Below are 19,946 nucleotides of genomic sequence, written 5' to 3' on the forward strand. Positions count from 1 at the left end.
GAATACCCTTTTTTCTAGGCACTGTATTGTGATGTATTGTGATACTGTAAGATTTGTGGACAAAATGTCATATTATATAAAAAAAATCACCATCATATGCAGAATCAGAAAGAATCTGAGTAAAAAAAAAGATTTTTAATTGATTTTTTAATGTTAGCATGGAAACTATTTTCATCTTATTTTTTATTATTTTTTTAAATATTTATTTAATTATCTTTATTTTTACTCAATTCTGAATTGCCCAACCCACTCGTTAGTACTCTAATCACTGACACTGGGAGGGTGACGACAGACATATGCCTCCTCTGACACAACTAGCCACCGCCGATATTGTGTTTTTGAGGATTGATGCAGTATTGCAAACATATTATTGTGATACTTTGATATATTGATATTTTCTTGCACTCCTACATACTGTAGTTGTTATTAGCATTTTTGGCAACTGAGACAATCAATCAGAATAGCCCTACTTCTTATTTCCAGTTCTTGTGCAAAGTCAGAATTCTACAAACACACACACACACACACACACACACACACACCAGAGAACAGACAGAGCTCGAAAAAAGGTTCTCCACCTAAGCAAAATTCCAGGCATGTTGACCTCAGTTCTGTCTGAACGTGTGCTAGTCACCCAGGAATCTACCTCAGAGCCTCTTGCCTCATCAACAGCCCCCCTATAAACACACCCACACCCACACAGCCTGTCTTAATCAGACCACCTCCTACTCCGGAGACAAGCAACTCCCAGCAAACGGACGAATCCTGTTTAATAACAGCCACGTACATTACAATCTTGCCAGAGCAGGCGCTTTCAAACAGCTGTTCTCGGGCAAATGAAAATAAAGCTTCCAAGCGTTAGATGGAGGGTGTCCTGAGAGTGCTGTGGTTGAGCACTGGCAGTACGGACCACTCCGGAAACTCTACGCCTTACCTAAGCAATCAGAGGGCTCGGTGCCCAGTGCACAGTGTGTGAACCCTGACCTTGGTCAGCCAGCCGCGCACTGTGGGCTTGGCTTGCGTCTCCACCAAGATTGGTCCGCTGGCCTGGACTTTGAGAATGTTCTGGAGAACTCGGATCCACTCCTCCAGAATGTTGGGGGAGTCTGCAGTCAGGTAGAATGTCTTCTTCTCGGTGATTAACTGCCACACGCAGACACACGCATACACATGCTCATAAATCTGAGTTGCATTTTGAGACACAAAATAAACATGGTAATAGTGTCACAGAGGGTTTACAGCAGAAAGGGGATCTCCAGACAGCAGAAAGATAAGATGATTAGAGCGTAATGACTGAAGGGTATTAAACATAATTGCTACCATGGCAACTCTGGTAATGCAATCAGGTAAACACCTGAAGGCTAAACATCAGCTTCTGTGGCACACTGATTACCACTGATCAAACAAAACATAGGACATCAAGCAGACGGACTGCCTACAGCATGTTTTGACAGTAAACTCATGGCTGACAGATTTGGCTGACGGGTTTTACAAAGCAAAATGAAACGCGTGTGTACATACATGTTTGTGTATGTGTGTGTTTCTCACCTGGAATGTCTGGGCTCCCTCTCCACGGGCTATACGACAGGAAGAGTTGAGCTCAATATGGCCCTGAGGCTTTCGGATCACGTCACTCTAAGAGCACAAAGCAACCAAAGCCCATATCGTTAGCATCGCAAGAGTTCCCACTACTTACACTCTTACAAATAAAGGTGTCCTTTTTGATAAATTTTGGTTTGAGAATAATCACTTGAAGTGAAGGCTATTTACCATCTAAAAGGTTCTCCTCACACACACACACACACAGTTATCTGTATTACAAACATGATTCTTCATACAACCAAAAGTCGCCATTAGACATGTCCTGATCGTGATCCTAATAATGTCCCCTGGTCTGTTCTTAATGCTGACTGCCGGCTAATACTGATTCAATCTGATTTTTGCATTTCTATTAATAATACAGCCCCACAGGTAAGATGTGCTGTCAATTAACATTAGTAAACACTAGTGAAATCATTGCATTTTCTAACGACTGTTTTAAATCATATAGTGCGTTTAATACCTTATAATCCAGTATGACTGACCCACCTGACCATTCAGCTCCTAGTTCCTTCAAACCGCTGCAGTCAAATCACTTATTTAGAGCTATGGTTTGCCTTATATAGCATGTGTGTATTAGCCCCCTTCTTTTGGTTCTGAAAGTGCTGTTCAGTGCTGGTTCAGAACCACAGAAAGGAGAGCACTTTTTTCCACGGATAGAACGGACTAGCCAGCTGTAATTCACGAGTAAAGACAGGATGGGAGTAGATCTCCCCAAATGGATTTAATGGAATTGAATATCTTTGGATATCTCTTTGAATAACTCTTTTTTTTTTGTTCTGTGTACTGTTTGTTGTTGGTGCGTTTACAGCAAGGTTCTGAGCTAATAGTTAAGCTGACATTTTCCTTTTACCGGAACTTTCTGTTTCACCTTAAATGATGCAGCATGTTACGCTCTGGTAAAATAAACACAATGTAAGTGCTGTAGTATTTAACCCTTTAGCGCAACAAAGCTAAGGCGTATTACTCATTAGCTACAGGGAGTTCTGTACAAACTGTTAGGGCTATACTTCAGTAACAGAAGTTTATAATAAAATGTTCAGCCCGCCAGCATGCCTTAGGCTGTTTAATGGGTTAAGATGAAATGGAGAGAAACCTCAGCCTTTTGTCTGCTAACTACTAACGTCACTGCACTTATCAGTTCAAATAAAGCTCCTTTTTGTTTCCTTCACCAAATTAAGGTCACTCTGTCCAGGGTATAAATTTTTTATTTTTTTTAAATCATGTATGTTAATGAGATGCCTAGAAGACTTCAGGGGGCACTCTGTTATAAGAAAACTAAGGATCTCAACAGGATCTGAACTGGAGCTGATAATCAATCCCCCCAATCCGATCCAGTGGACATCCCTACTGGTTATTCTTCTGAATGGCACAAAGAACTATTTGAAGCACCTTTATTTTTAAGATCATGCTCACAGAGACTAATACTGTCTCAAGGCATCTCAGACAGTCTTGTTATGGTTACCATATGTGGCAGTATCTCCCAGCACGTCACCTTCTCTTTAGTCAATTTCCATCTCAGTATCTCAGTATCAGTCTTATAGGGAGGATGTTCCAACATTTCCTGAGCCAAGACCCACAGCATGGAAGAATATGGTATTGCAGACCACAAATCTAATTTGAATTTAATTATTTAATCAAGCTTTCCACAGGTTGAGAACCACTGTTACAGTGTATTATATCTATCATTGTACCTTCTGAAGCTCTTCCAACCACTCTGCCTCGCTCCACTTCCCTAGATTATTGGTTTATCTGTTTACCACTTTCCTGCCAGACACTACACATCAGAAATAGACCAGAAGGCTTGAAACAAAGCCTGCTGCTATTTCAAAAGCTGGCACAGTGCTGTAGAGTGATGTACTCACTGGAGATTTATAATACAGGATCTCTCCATTTCTCAGGATGAACCAGCGCCTCTTCCACGCCTTCACCTGACTACCCATCTTCAGCAGGTAGCCTGACTTCTCCAGAGTCTCCTAAAGACACGCACAAACACACATCAATGGTTTTAGATATCAGCACTTTCCACTGATCCATAAATCTGTAATCAAAAGGAGCAGTAAGTGAGAATTTTTTTTTTTATTATCAGGAGACGTACAGGCCCTACACTCTCGCAAGAGTATGATGAAGTGCGCTGTACTTTCTGTTCAGGCTCAGAGTAGTCACTGTCCAGTGAGTAAGCATCTGGAGGGATGGCATAATCACTCTCTGAACTGATAGAGGACATGGACACCCCTGGAAGGGAAGAGAAAGGCAATTCAGAAAGCGTAAGCATCTGTAGCACACCCTTAAAAAAGATGGGTTCTTTAAGTGTAAAGGAAAAGGTTCTATACAGAACTATGATTATTACTATTTAATTGCATAAATGGTTCATTACTTGGTTAAATGGATCTTATTTATTATAGAAAACCTTTGATGGTTTGTTAAATAACCTTTTAAAAACAATTCTATAAAGTTCCAAAAATGGTTCCATGTTTTTAATACTATTTAGAACCCATTTTGTTTAAAGAATGTATACTTTAAGTCAGCAAAACAATCTTTTACATTTAGCAGAAATGTCCTGATCTACCCTTACTTTCTGTGGACAGCACTATGAAGTTGACTAAGGGGTAGAAGAGAACCTGTGAGAAATCCTAAATACACTACAAAAGTATTGACAGAAAAGGACAAATGTGTTGGGACTTCTGAAGGACATTAAAAAATAGTTCATTCTGCTTTTTGTTGGACTAACTGTCTCTACTGTCCAAGAAAAGGCATACTGGAAAGAGCAGTACCATTCCAGAGAACACAGTTCCACTGCTCCACAGCTTAATGCTGGGGTGTTATATTCCTCTAGGAATAGTGCCAATAGACTAGTTTAACTTTCTTTTAATATAATATTCTATTTTTTTTATACATTTTCTACCCAATTTGGAAAATGTGGTAAAATTACCTTACCACATTCAACCCTGTTCATGTGAACTCCCCCATCACTAGCAATGCCCCTAGCACTAAGAGGGTGAAGACTAAATAGCCAGCATACTCAGAGGAAGCTCCCAGGTCTGATACAACAGTTACCAGGCACTTGTGCTGACCAACATCACACTAGGATGTGGGGAGGAAGTGCCATTGACCTACCCCTGAGATCAAGGCCAATTGTGCGCTCTCGGACTCTGGCTGCCGATGGCAAGCAGCATGACAAAGGATTCGATCCAGCAATCATCGGATCTTAGTGGCAGCCCCTTAGTCCACTGGACTTCTCAGAGCCCAGTAGATTCATTTTCATCCTATTCTATTTGAAATACTTCTCTACAGAGAATAGACAAGCCGTGTGTGTGCATTTACACATCTGTATCAGCAATTGGTGTATGTAGCTGAATGCATACATTAATACGGGTATTAAGATCTGTAATTTTAATCCAAAGGTCCAAAGTATATAAGGTCCAATAAATCCTTCAAAGAATACTTGAAATGTAGAACCTTACCTGGTAAAACTAATATACAATACAATACTAAGTCTTTACCTCTCTTCACAGCACGAGGGCTTCCAGGGGTGCTGCCCTTCCTCTCTAGGCCCACAGCTGAGGTGCGAAGGCTGGCCAGTGAGCTGCTGTCATCTTCTGAGCCGGAATCATCATCAGGGAGAGGAACACTGCTGATCTGAGTGGCTTTCTGGGAGAGAACACACATACAGCACACAGCAAAAGAAATCTCAACCCCATTCCAATGGATACCTTAGAAACATGACAAAAACAGGCAAATTTGTTTAAAATATATAAAATATATATAAAACATGTATAAAATATGAGTGTACTGTTATCTCACCCCTTTAAGTGTGGAGTAGACCGGCACACTGATGTTCTTGTAGATGAGATGGGTAAAAGGGCCGGCTGCAGGGTACTGAGGCAGGGTGGACACTGTAGAGTAACAATCTCCATTAATGACATTCAGAAATACAATGCACACAGAATTTTACAAAACACCATCATTGACATTTTCTGGTCAAGCAAGTCTCTGGACCCCTCAAGAAGGACAGGCTTTACACATGCATTTCTGGACAAGCTGAGAGATACAGAACCATCACTGATAGTGAAAAAAGCATGTGGTCAGAGGCGGTAGAGTAATATTAAATCATTATAGCACACCATTTAAAAAACAAAACAACACGGCCAGTCTGTTTGTTGAAGCATTGGTCCATTGCTCAGTGGTCCACTGGCTAAGTTCACACAGCTGCCTCGTGTAATGCTGTAAAGGACGTACATGCAGCTGCCTTTTTTGTCTGTTTTGGTGAAACCAGTTTCACCAAAACAACTGCCATCTAACCACTTCTAAACATGGTATTTGACTCCCACGTGACCAGTGTGTTTACACTAAGATATTAACATATATAAAGGTAATAAGTCATGCAAGAAATGCTTTTTTATTCATGGGTCATCAAATAAATCCAAAGATACAATCACCTTGCTAGAGATCATGAGTTCATCTCACAAGTTAATGATTTAGAGCTAGTGTGTCACTTGCATTACGAAGATGGTTTCAGCTTTCATGAAAGAACCTTTCTGGACGGTGCTTACTGAAGTTAGAAAAGCTTGGCATACATGAATAAGCAGAGTGAAACGGGGCCCTGCTTTTAAAGTGAGTGCCAAGAAAAGAAATCAATGAAGCACTTTCACAGCAGAAGTCCCAGTGGAAGAAAACAGTATATTATGCAGGAAGGAGTCCGTTGAGATGATCTACAGCCTTAATTATTACACATTATTACAAGTTTTTCTTTTCCACTTTAAACTAATTGAATACACAACGTTAAAAGGAGTTTTCAATATGTGCCTCACTTTTAAAGTTGTGTAGAGCAGGTCTGGTTTTGTCACTTCTAGGGGTGTAAGAAAATATTGATATATCGAAATAGAGCAATACTATGTTTTTGTCTATGTCTATGTAATTAACAGTTTACATGCAGTCACAAGATTGCTTGATAGTGTTGTAATCATTCAGACATTTTGCAAATGATGGTGTGTTTTTATACTATGACAGACTAACAAGGTTTTGTGGTATATTGCTTTGTTTACAGTATTTCAATATATTGTAATATATTGAATTGTAAGCTCTGTATTGTGATACATATCATATCTCCAGTTTTTTAACAATACACAGCCCTAGTCACTTCTACAACACTGGTATACAGAGTTCGATGAGGTAAAACATAGGATTAGAACTGTTCTGGGTTTAACATAGCTGATTAGAATTGTTCAGGCATGGGGTGGTAGTTATTTGGGGGGCTGGTGGGGGCAAAGGCATCCTCATTTGAAAGCCAGGCCCTCCCATATTTCTGCCTGCTCAAACGTTGTTAATGTATTGAACCAGAAAATTAAAAACACGTCTAATATTCTGATGCTCCTACAGAAATACTATTATTAGTCTATGTCTAATATTAACTCTGTTAGTTTAGTCCAGGCTATGATGTTTTAATCCAGTTAATCAATGTGAAATCTGGGAGTGGTGTTTTAGATTGATTTTAGAACTAGACTCCTATGAGCAATACATCGCTACAGCCAGACTAGGAATCTGTGTTCTGCAGACTGTTCCTCCTTGCTACACTATGGTGCTAGAGACAGAAGAGTGGGGGAAGTAGAGCGGTAATTACACACTGCGTTCATTCCTTTCATCAGGGTTAATTAGAAAGAAGTCTTTCCATTCTCACCCTGTACTCTGACACTCCTCTAAAAGCTTCTAAAAGCTTCAATGAATGGTGGCCTCACCTGCCCAGGTGTGTGTACATGTTCCTCCAGGTGAGAGGAAGTGACATCAAACAATCCCTCACCTCTCACTGACAGATCAAGAGGAGGAAAAGACTGAAACGTTCTAGCACAATCTCCACCCTAGAAAACATCTGTTTACCATGCAACACAGAAGTGAGGTGTGGTGATTGGCTAATGATGGAGCAGTGGTGCTGGCAACTGTCTGGGGACTGAGTGATGGCTGCATGTGTTTAGTTGATGCTGGACTGGTATTTGTTGATGACTGGTTGACTGACCTCTCCCTATGCTCCTGGCTCCAGGGCTGGCCTCGGACACCCTCATCCCAGATTTTGCCACTGCATAGATACGGCTCTCCTGCAGAGGGCAAAGGTCAATAATAGCAAAGCATAGGGGTGGGCAATATGCCAATATTTTACAATACTGTGATACATTTTAGAAGTGTGATACATAAAATGTGTTTTAAAGGCATATAGTAGATGTCCTCAGTGCTTAAAGAACCCTGACCCACTGCACGTTTTACTATAAGGAGTGTGATTAGTCTTGTTTAATTGGATAAAGTGCCTGTACTCAATATGGGAGAGTATTTAGCTGTTGCTAAATATGTTGCTAAAGATGTTGCTGCTATGGAATTTTAATTTCTAGACTGACTGCAAGACTGTTTTGTCTTAACCTATTATGTTTATGGCCACAAGACTTATATACACGCACCCATTCCACTAGCAAAAGCCCGAGCTAGCTAAACAGCAAAACGCATTTGCGATTTCGGGAGAATGTGGTGTTGTTGATACTGGAGAGCAACACATTGCCACCAGATATGAGTTGCTACATAAACCAGGCCTTGGCACTGTAGCTTTTTCCTTTTGCTAGTGTCCACAGAAGAGAAGCTCAAATTGGGCAAGTGGCAAAGAAAAATCTGTGCTTGGCTAAAAGCTAAGCTAGAAGACACTAGACACTGACACTAGTTGACAGTAAATAAAACAAGGCTGAATACAGTAGAAACATTGAGTAGAAGTAGGAAAAGCATTCCTGTCTTACCCAGGAGGGAAAGCGGTGCAGAGGTGGTGTTGGCGGTTTCAAAGCCTCTGGATCCAGCATCTCCAGCTCCTCCGCCAAGCCCACAAACGAGACTCCATCATGCAGCACTGCTCCTGCAGTGGACCCATCCTCCACCCCCTCCATGCTCTCTGAAGGTCCTTCATCAATGTCCGTCTCCTCCAACTCCAGCGTTGATATGGAGGCTGGTGCCATGCTGCAGCGGGACGGACCTGTGCAGGATCCGATATCTATGCTGACATTGACCTGGTGAAGGCGCTCCAGGCCCGGTTGGGGTTGACTGTGGTGCTTCTTTACCAACTGGATGCTGTCCCGAGGTGTCAGCGGGGTGCGCACCTTGGGCAAAGTCATACTGGTGCCTGACTGAGGGCCACGACCCGTGCAGAGAGAAGCACACACAGGGAGAGGGCTTTTTGGAGTAGGGGTGGGTGTGTCAAAGCTGCCAGTGCCAGGGGTCTCATAGGCGGATGAGGAAGAGGAAGACGAGGAGGACGAAGAGCGAAGACGCTGAGAGCGGAATTTGCTGTTGAGCTCATCGGAGGAGTGGTCTCTGTCTGAGGCCCCTCCTGCACCTCTATGTCTTGTGATAGTCAAAGTTGTATCCAGCCCCTCTGTTGCTGTAGCAACACTGGTTGTGTCACCTCTGTCCAAGCCATGCTTCAGAGAGCTGTCCCTTCTCTCATGAAGAGGCAGGTGTTTGGATGCGCTCTGGAAAGCAGAGTCTGAACTTTCCGCTGCTTTCCTCTTACCATCTGTAGCACACACACACACACACACTCACTCAAATGCATTACAACACATTATGCATTATACAGAGTGTTAGTAAGATTAGCAAGATTTCCTTTGTCAGTTTGTAATGTGTTATATAGTATGTTATAAAGGCATATTCCAACAAGCATTGTTATAACACTTGCTGAAGTGACACGACATCAGAATTGATACAAACAGCCTTTTTAACTGCTGCTTTCTATTTAAAAAAATCCTCGACTGCTTACATCACTAATTTCTAGACGACTGTGTCTTATACTTATGACAAAATATAAATAGAGGAATTGTTAGAGAATTTGTGTACTTTGCCCATTGCTAGGAAGCCTTTATTAATGTTTATGTGGGTTTATGTTAGCTGTCTTACAAGGGTTATGTAGGCACCATCTAGACTTATGAATGCTGCCCTGAAAAAGTGTAAACAAATAATTAAACTATATATTAAAAACAATTGGTTTTCATCATAGAAATAGACATTCTTAACCATTTTATATGGAAAGTGTGTGCAACAGTTCTATAGCTGTTAATGTAAAAACATGCACAGGTCCTATCTGTAATACGTATGCTATTCTATGTAAATATTAATATTTAACCAAACAAAAACAAAAAAACATTTAACAAAAGCTAAAAGCTAGGTGTAGCCAAACTTTAGACAAGTGCTGTATTTAGCTCGGGATGTGAAGGTTAACCTGTTGTAAAGTTGGCCACAGGCATGCGCGAGCCTGTCAGTTTCCAGCCCTCGTCCAGTATAGGGGGTGTTCCAGGACAGCTCGGGGGGTGTAAAGGGCTGGAGGGAACCAGGTGAGCATCTAGCACTGGAGACCTGGGAGAAGCAGGAGACGTGGGCCTCTCCAGTAGAGCTGTGGAAAATGTATATAGTTAGGAATACAGTTTGCTAGTAAAATAGAGGAGAAAAGTGGTGTGTTTACTTTGAAGCTTGTCCTGCTGTAGGATGATCTGCTCTGTCTGCTTCATGTTGGCCATCTTCAACTGTTGGTTCTCTATTTCCATCTGATTGGGGGTAGTTCAAGAAAAGAGTGTTCAATAGAAAAGCCAGCACAGCAAATGTATAACCCAACAACAAAAAAAACTCACCTCTCTTAGCTTAAATGTAACCCAGTCTTTGATTTTGGCTGCCTTCTCCTCTATAATCTTGGCTTCTTGGGCTCGAACCAAAGTCTAAAGAGAAGCGAAAAAAAAACAGTTCTGTGCATCTAAAAAGGTCAGGCTCATCCCTGCCTGTGAGTTTTATGGACATACATGGCCATCCTTCTCCCTCTAATCTCCACATACCTGTTTTTCCAGCTGTGCTTCAAGTCTCTTTATCATCACATCTTTCTCCTGCATCTGACTGGTCAGCTCTTGATATCGTCTGTATAAGGAGCTCTCCGATTCGTTGGGCTGCACGTTTGCCGATTTAAGCTTCTCTTCCATTATTTGTACCTTGAGTGAAGATTAGCCATTTCTTAAGTAAGCACTCCCTTGCCGATAGAGTTTCAAGTTTTAAAAAGATGAGGCAGTTCATCAGGATCAGTCTTGGAGAACAGATCCAAAGGACAAGCTTTTTTTAGCAGTGACAGGCAGTAATCAGCACAAGCTGAAAAGAACAGTGTGCTGTAATTGTCATACCTGTTTCTCAGCATTCTCAGCCCGCTGGTCAGCCTCGGTCACTCTTTGTTCAAGCTCTTGCATCTGTACAGAGACAAGCATAAAAAGGGCATGGCGACTTAGATCTGTCAAATCTTTCAGTGCTTCAAACTGGACAGTGTTGCATCGCTGACTTTAAAGCAACAGATTTACAAAATTAAATGCGGTCCACTTCAGTTCTGCACTGAAACTATGAAGTTAATGTAGCTAGTGATGAAAGCTTATACCCTATATCATACGAGGTCCACGCAGGAATCCTCACATTTGCCTTAATCCACCACAAGTTGATATGTAATGTCAAATAAACTTGTGTCTGGCAGGATTTTGTCATATTATTATGCATAAAATTGGACAAAGGTGCTTTGCCTATGACAGTATTTCTTGCTCCTGGACTCCCTCTATAGTCAGAAAGTGGAATTAGCAAGTTTGCATTTTGAGCTTACGCCAAAGGACACACTTTACATGCATTTCTGGACATGCTGAGATACAGATGCAGCATCTGTGTGAAAGTGAAAGAGGTGGTAAAGGATTTGTGTTAGTTCTTGCAAGCATTGTCCAGCTTGTGTGACCAGAGTTAGAGTGCAGTGAGTGTTCTGGCCCAGATTGGCAATAACAGAAACGCCATCCTTATTACATTTAGTGTACAATCAAAATTGCTATTGATGTCAGCCTGGATTTGTCTATATTTAGAAGCCTAGTTAAGAAACTTTAAATAATGGTATTTGATGTTCATATTCTGCAGCCCTATTGTGAATACTCTGGTAACTAATACATAACCTCAGTGGTTAATAAATGCGAAACTGATGTGTAGGCTCATGTGCATGAATATGGGGTTTAAGGGGTTAAATCTCATGGGATTTACCTGCCGGAATAATGTTTTTAACTGATTTCAGCCAGCGGATGGCACTAAATTTGGTCTGCACTTCTTCAGTGCAAGGCTGGGCATGTTCTTCAGCAGACCACCATGACCAGCTGACATGGGATAGAGAGGTGGTCAGGGCACGTCTGCCTGCACTTTGCCTTTATAAACCTACCTCCCACACAGCTCTCTGAACAGTTCCACACACACACACACACACACACACACACACACACACACACATCTGAGCACATACAGAGCACAGATGTTTGACTGGTGATGGTTTAGGAAGGAGCGGACCTGGTACTTGTTAGGCTTAGTCTGGGAGTGAAATCAGAGAAGGACACAGCCCGATAAACATGTAAACATACAGGCTTTTAACTAGGAATGAAGAGCTTTTCCCTGGTTACAGTAGACAGTATCTATATTGGGATTTATGAAAGCCTTTTGTGGTGGGAAGAAAAAGAAAGCCACATCTTAAACATAAATAGAGGGAAGAGAGTGAGCAAAAAGAGAGAAGAGTGGCTCAGATGAATGCTAATCTGTGCTGGGATCAGCTGCTTTTATACACCTAAAGAGGAACATGCAGTTAAAGGCACGCTAAAGTAAACTCACGGCACCAATAAGTCTGTAGGTAGTGCTTAAGGAAAAGACTTAAAGGAAAAGACTCACTAACTCTAGTGCATAATTTTCCTCAGACCTCTGCATGAATGTACCCCATACACAGATCTAATATATATATATATATATATATATATATATATATATATATATATATATATATATATATATATATACACACACATACATACATACATACACACACACACACACACACACAAATACATACACACACATGGTTTCTGGACTGGAGGCAGTTTGCCCTTTCCCGGGCTCACTGACCCAGCAGAAAGCAGGCCAGACAGCCTAATGCATTCCCTCTGCATGACCGTGGCCTTGTCTGCTTTGTTCCATTACACTTTTGCTCTGTTCTTCTTTTCTCTCCGTTAGCACATCCCCCTTGCCCCACTTCCATCACCCAAGGGAGCAGACTTTCTCAGACTGCCCACAGTATAAGACTCAGGTCAGAGGTGTTGTGTTTTTTTTTTGTTTTCTTAAACCAAATCATGTAACAATGTTACTGTGAAATAACATCTACGAAAACACATTGATGGCACACTGACTGTCAGAATGGCGTCCCGTCACTGCCACTCCAGGTCCGGAATGCTTGTCCAGCACTATGTAACTGGTGGAGCCGCACGACCTCTCGCGAGAACTGTGCCTCGCTGCGCAACCAGAGCCATCTTTGTCTAAACTCCTGTAATATTACCATGTCAGTCAACAAGCTTCTATCATTTCTGATGTATCCCTCAGCTTTTCAACAAAAGCATGTGTAACAGCCATCCTTGAGGGAGAGCCCATATTTCGATTTGTAAAAAACAGTATTATGTACCATTTATACCTGAAAATAGCAGCTTCACAATTGTGTTGATGCTCCACTGACTTACAGTAGGGAGAATGGAGTCTCTGTCATAGCCTCTCTGGGCTCGGCACACTAGTTTCTGCATTATGTAACTTTTGTAAGGCGGGCTAATATATGTGTTATATATGTGTAAAGCTTGATCGCCCGACCGACGATACCACTAGAAGGTGGAGCTGAATGCCACATTAACCGTTCCAAGCAAACTTGCATATGTTAAACAGTAGAGTGCAGCACAGGTTAGTGCAGCTACTTTAAAAATAAATAGTAATTGTGCAAAGATGCAATTTTTTGCAATATATGTGCTAAAGAGTCCAGTGATGTAGTGAGGTATTATTTAGGATTTGGGTCACTTTATCTTTACACACAAAACAAATTCAACTGGCCAAACTGAGCTGCATCTTCACAGGTCCACTGTGACTCTAATTTGAAACCACATAGAAAAGTGGCTTCAATGGGATTGGAAAAAGTCAGATTTCCTGCTCAAATTGGATATGCCAAAGAATCTGAAGAGAGTCTTAGAACCTCAAACCTCAAAGCTTAAATCAGAACCGAGCAATAACGCTTAAAACGTAAGAGCAGCCTGGAGAGGTCCTGTGGCTGCGTAAGGGACGTCAGCACCCCAAGGTCAGCACATTTGCCACCAGGAAGTAGTATACTGAAGAGCTTAAATACACACATACAAACCACACTTGCCCACATTAGTGCTGGATGGAGGCCCACGCACTCACCTCACCACAGCCCACTGCAGCGAGCAATGACTCAGTGTGCATTAAGTGCTACTGAGGCGGTTTAATCACGCTGAATGAGACACTTGGCCTCAGTTGAAGAATGACTCACCAGAAAATCCCTACAACAGGCACAGATGGCACCAACGTGAACGCTCAACAGGATCTATAAATCTGAACATCAAGTTGCGGCACTGTGGAGTGAGGGTTCAGACAGAAATCTAATTTGCCCAATTTTTCCTTCACCCCAATTACAGTTGATCAGAAGGCGCCTGGTGTTCGAAGTCTGCTTTTTCGTTTTGCACTGAAGCTGCACCATGTAACTCTGGTGAAGCGGGCAGAAAAATGCTTGGGAGAACTGCAGAATGCTCCGTAAACCAAGTCATATTTGACTAAGATCCGGCAATATTACTCTACCGCCTCAGTCCCCATGATTCTTTCCCTTTCAGTGATAGTCCTTCTTGAGGGGTGGCTCAAAGTGTAGATTTCACTTCTGTAGGGGGAACCCAGGAGCAAGAAATACCAATTCGTGCATAAGGCTGATTTAAACCTCGCAAATTAAAAGGGAATTTCACAATCCTTTTAATATTTGGGAAATCATATGCGAAATTAGACATTGATTTTATTCATTTTTAGTTCATTTTATTTAATTTATTTTATTTAGCAGAAAATCACTAATGAACCTACACACTCATTTTACATTGTCATGCTAAAATGTTTTTGACATTTTTCACTTTTTGAAATCTCAATAATTTTTTACATTGTGTCATGATGAATGGACCAATAGAAATGCTCTTGAAGAATTTATTGTCTGCATTGATATGTGAGATACAAGGTTTTGTGAGAAAGAAACAAAATAAACAATAAATTTGTAAAACAGTGGTAAATCTGAGAAAATGATATTATATATTATATTTTGTGGTACTAATCTGCCTTACGAAGTCCTGCATGTACCACTCCATTGTGACTGGACTTAAAATATGTTATATGTGCTAAATCCTTCTCTAATGGGCTATTGAGATCCTACTGTAAAACAATGTCTCTACAATGCATCAGGCATTGTATTGATTACCATTTTATATAAAAGCCTTCTGTGACTTTTAGGAACATTAATCTTATTAGACGTTCAGATCCTATCATCACCACAGCGAACCATTCGAAATCGTCAAGTTTCTCTAGAAGTTTCTCTTTAATCTGAATGACTCTGTTCACATCTTAACCATTTAATAATGCAGAAATTCAAAATTGGCAAAATTCCATTTTAGCATTGTGCAAACAGTCATCAATCAATCTCTTAAATTCTTACAAAATCTCAAAACGACTTGTTTATGTGGTTTCTGGCAAAAATATGTTGTATTTCTAAAATTAAACAGTAGTAGCAGCCACCGTGAGGCCTGAATTTTGTGTGTACATTTGTCCCCTTTACAAACCACAGAAAAAACAGCACAAAGTAAGGAGGGAATATTAGGGTGGTGACTGTATACACTTGATTTTACAGAAATACCAAAACACCAGTACCACCCACAAGACAACTAAGACCAAAGATAAGTCCATTTATTCCCGTCTTCCTGACTCAGCTGAGTATGAACGAAGACTGCACAGGTGGGGTCAGGCAGCTGAAAGGGCAAGGGGACAAACGCAAGCATGTCAGACATTTAACAAATGTTTCACTGTGCTTGCAGTTGCTACCGGGAAAGTGAAATATAGTGTTCCTGTCTGGCCTGATTTTAACCTAGCTTCTACACGAGCAAAATTCATTCATGCAATTCAAAACATTAGATATGCTGCTGCCCTGTTTAGGAAAGGAAATCAAAATAAAGATTTGAGGACAGGGGGAATACCGCATGTTTGAATCCGGGTGCCAAGAGCACTGCAACTGATCCACTGCTGTCCTCTATTAAAGCATAACCCTCTCCTCAGTCAAACTGCTGCATAGTAGAGCAATCATTAACCGTTTCAAATACAGCCATGCCTGAAACCCCAGCTCAATCATTACATCTGGTCTGAGTCAGACAAATCAGCCGGACACTAAAGGACAATTCAGGCAGACCCACAGTGAAGGTATGACTCTGGCAGAGAACTGAGAAGTTGTAGGCAGAATATTGCCCTTGGAGGTTAAGCATCCTGTCTGACACTTCATTATTAAGCAGTGTCCACAGAGAGTCCACCACCACTGAAAGTCCACCACCAGTGTGCCAAGCAACATTCAACAACGTCCTGCTCACAGAAATTTTCTTAGCTAAGCACTAGGCTCGGCAGTCTAATGTGCCACTATGGCCCAGGGGTTGTGAGTTTGACTCAGGAGCCATGCCGCTTTGCCATCAGCATCAGAGTTTGAAAGAGCACAATTGGTCGTGCTCTCTCCAGGTGGATAGATGGCGCTCCTTCGCTTCATTACTGGTAGGCGATGTTGGCCAGGACAGGCGTCCATAGTAACCACCTGGGATACCCACCCATCAGCACTCTAGCAACCACCTCAGTTACCAAGCAACCACCTATCAACACCATATAAATCACTTAGCAACACCACAGCAGCCATCTGGAAAACCATTGTAACCATCTAATAAAACCATTGCAACTATTTATCAACTACTTAGCAACACTATAGCAACCACCTAGCAAATCTTCAATCCCACAGCAACCACTTATGCCATAGCAATCACCTGGGATACCAACAACAGCCCAGCAACTGCGTAGAAGTGTATAATGCAACTTATAGGTAGTAGAAAGTACCGGAAATGTGCCAGTGTGAGCTTCGGAAAGGCCTCTAATGTTTGATTTTAACAGCCAGTCAAAACTCTGCTATTGTATCACATGATTAGGTCAGAGATTTCACTTTAACTGTCACAGACAGACAAAAATAGAGAACAGGCCCTCAAAATAACACTGATTATTTGCTGGTAACCAGTGAGCTTATCCAGCCAGCCAGCTAACAGTAACATGACAGCTGTCTGAATGGCTGTGTTAGCCTGCTGTGTATCTGTGTATCTACATGCTGTATCTAGGTTATTCGCTTCTGCCTCTCTTTAAATAAAAATGATAATAACTATTTTTTATGGATTATATTTTATATATATATATATATATATATATATATATATATATATATATATATATATATATATATATATATATATATAATTTTTATTTATTTTGTATATTTATTTTGTATCTCTAATTCATTTGCAGTAACACATCCACACACACACACACACACACACACACACACACACACAGAGGCAACATCAGACAACTTCAGACGCCACTACAGGCACAACTTGTAGTCACAGCACAAAGTCATGTGCTGCCACTTAAGCAGATGACACAGAAATCGTCTCGGCCCAAAACTTAGTGCGCTCACGTCCCTGTCACATGGCACAGTGTTCCATCCTCCCGCTGCAAAAGTGGGTCAATGTGTAAAACACTCCTAACTTGGGCCGGAGATTCAGAGGACAAGTGTGAGAAGCAGCCTTTCCGGCAATATTAGCTCCTCTCCCCACTCCCTCCCTCTCCCTCCATCTTCCTTTACAAAACACACAGAGAGAGGGGAGGATTTAATCCTGCCCTGACTGGAAGAGGGGGGTGGAAGGAAAGATGATATGAGAGAAGAGAGAGACCTGATGCTGGACACAAGGCGACCTTATCACTGTGAACTGTGTTTAGACAGCAAACATCCTGCTGATGGAGAAAGCAGAGAGCGAAGGAGAGAAAGAAAAGAATCTATACTTACTTCTATCACTGTAGGCTTTAAAGGGAAACTGCCTTTTTGAGAGGTTTTTTGTCCTAAAGCAAACCACATCATCTGTCAAACATGGTGGAGGCACTGTGATTGCATGGGTGTGTATAGGGTCACTGGTGTTTATTGATGAAGTGAGTGCATAGCATTAGTTTGTCCAATTACTTTTGAGTCTGTGAAAATGGAGTGACTGTGCCAAACTCCTAAAAACTCCTCAAAGCTTCATGCAATATTTTTGCTGAACCTCTTAAAAAACTACAAAAAAATGTGTCACTGTCCAAATACTTATGGACATGACTGTGTATTGAAAAAAAATGTGAGAATGTGAGAAATACACCCTGCAAATGTTCCATGCTGCGAGAAGCTAAAGTGATGTAGTCGCGGACGAAACAGCTGCAAGGGCTGGAGGCCGTATACCACGATGTAAACGGCCTGGTCAGGTGATGCAAACGTGTCACGATCGTTCATTGGCTGAATTCACACTGCTGCCTTTCAGGACATACATGCTACCGCCTTCTCTGTCCTGTCTGTGAGCCAACCTCAACAAAAGCTCCTCTTATTAACTGATCAACAGCAACCATCTCCAACCAGCTCCACAGTGTGTGGTTGTGTGTGATCAGCCTGTGTTTACACTGGGGTCTGTTTTTTTTAATATCACAAAGATTTAGAATTCACATAATTCTGTGCTAAACCTAAATATCATTTCTGAAGAAAGGGGGGCCTCCTTGTAATTTCATGTGGTAATCTATGCAATCCCGAAATTCCTTTACATATGAACACTGGGGTCTGTTTCCTTTGTACCTCACACTGTGCGGGAAAGTGCAGCTTCCAGCTTTGTGCTTTGTGACAACCATGGTGTGAAACTACGTGGTCTCCAGGGACGGTGGCGCAAGAGGTATGAACGTCGTGCAATGCGGACGGCCCGGCACTACGGTGTGTGCATGTGCTGCGTCTGCATCCACACTAGGAATAAACCAGCCTTAAAAGGCAGACATGGACACTTTGTCCTGCTTTAGTAATAAAGAGTTAAATGCACAGCGAGAAACCCTGGCACACGTCCTAGAGGAGACAAACAAAAACAACAGCCATAGGGCTAATGTTCTCTCAGCACTGCTACTTTTGGAGCTCATATCATCATCACCATCATCACCATCATCTGTGTGAACATAACTGTCCCTGTACACACAATCGTGGATTTCTATTGTTTATTTCTACTCTCATTAGAAGCAGAACTGTCTCCAGCTCTGTGTGATGCTCTAAGAAAAGAGCTTCTCCAGCTGTTATATTTAGTAGGGAGATGGAAACATACTCTACTGTGCTTTACTTTCCATGAAAACTGTACACACACACACACACACACACCTGTATATCCACTCAAGTGCACATTCACACCAGTCGGTTGTGTCCCCTGACTCTCTTTGCAGGGCTGTCTGCCAAGTCTCACAGCCGACCGTTCCTTGCACCGGCAAGGTCAGCGCAGCATGAGTGTGTGCGGGGGAGAGAAAGGGAAGGAGAGAGGGAAGGAAAGGAGAAGGGAGGAGAGGTTACCCTACGCCTTAAGAGGAGGAAGAGGAGGACAACTATGCCAAAAAGAGCAGAACAGACTGCTTTAGGGAGCTTTAAAGGCCTGCAGTATGTGTGGTGTTTCTTTAAGAAGGTGGAAATACTTTTTTGGACTTTTTGGACTTCATCACCAAGTATTATTTTAGTATTTTAGAGTATTACTAAAACCGAATGCTTGTACTTTTACTCACAAATCTCTGGACATCTCAGGACAAAGGCCAGGACATGCGTCTCGGTCTCTGTTGCCAGTCATCTGAGCTTCTGTGCATTCAATTCAATTCCACGCCTTCTTAAATCATATCAGTGTAACATGGAACTCCCCACAACTATGCCAATTCATCGTGTAAGGCTAACAGTGATTCTTTAACCCTTAGGCCATGGCTGCCTTCCAACTTTTTAGATTTTTTTTTTTTAGATTTCTTTTTAGATTTTACAATTTTTACTGTCACACAGAAAACCTTTTTCATTCAATCATTTTGGATGTTTTTCAATTACTGACATAATGTGAATCTGGCAGTCATAAAAGTGCTCCAAAATAACTCTAATCTTTTAACCCTGAAGTTTTGCTTCTCCTGTAGAGTTTTTGTTGGAGATGAAGAGTTTCTGTATGGCAGTGATGATATACACTAAATGTCCAAATGTTTGTGGACACTCCTTCTAATGAATGCATACATACTAGTATGTGACACAGCCATGCAAACACTGCTTTACACCTTTCAAATACTTTTGTGTTTTCATAGTGTATCAAATACCATTTTAGTCATAAGAAAGTGTAAATGTG

At 41.5% G+C, this 19,946-nt stretch overlaps 1 protein-coding gene across 2 annotated transcripts in view; it reads right to left on the bottom strand.

Moving 5' to 3' along the window:
* Positions 1–19,946, bottom strand: part of plekhh1 (pleckstrin homology domain containing, family H (with MyTH4 domain) member 1) — a 45,515-nt gene that overhangs the window by 14,479 nt on the left and 11,090 nt on the right. For both annotated transcript variants that reach the window (XM_072689599.1, XM_072689600.1), the window contains exons 3-15: positions 10,782–10,844; positions 10,446–10,595; positions 10,248–10,331; positions 10,082–10,163; positions 9,842–10,012; positions 8,370–9,139; positions 7,610–7,688; positions 5,404–5,495; positions 5,103–5,250; positions 3,698–3,834; positions 3,465–3,575; positions 1,549–1,635; positions 985–1,143 (exon numbers count right to left, since the gene is read on the bottom strand). In XM_072689599.1, coding sequence (XP_072545700.1) covers positions 985–1,143; positions 1,549–1,635; positions 3,465–3,575; positions 3,698–3,834; positions 5,103–5,250; positions 5,404–5,495; positions 7,610–7,688; positions 8,370–9,139; positions 9,842–10,012; positions 10,082–10,163; positions 10,248–10,331; positions 10,446–10,595; positions 10,782–10,844 — 2,133 coding nt within the window. The remainder of the gene's footprint in view (positions 1–984; positions 1,144–1,548; positions 1,636–3,464; positions 3,576–3,697; positions 3,835–5,102; positions 5,251–5,403; positions 5,496–7,609; positions 7,689–8,369; positions 9,140–9,841; positions 10,013–10,081; positions 10,164–10,247; positions 10,332–10,445; positions 10,596–10,781; positions 10,845–19,946) is intronic.

Source organism: Salminus brasiliensis, chromosome 10, assembly GCF_030463535.1.
Source record: "Salminus brasiliensis chromosome 10, fSalBra1.hap2, whole genome shotgun sequence".
NCBI lineage: Eukaryota > Metazoa > Chordata > Actinopteri > Characiformes > Bryconidae > Salminus > Salminus brasiliensis.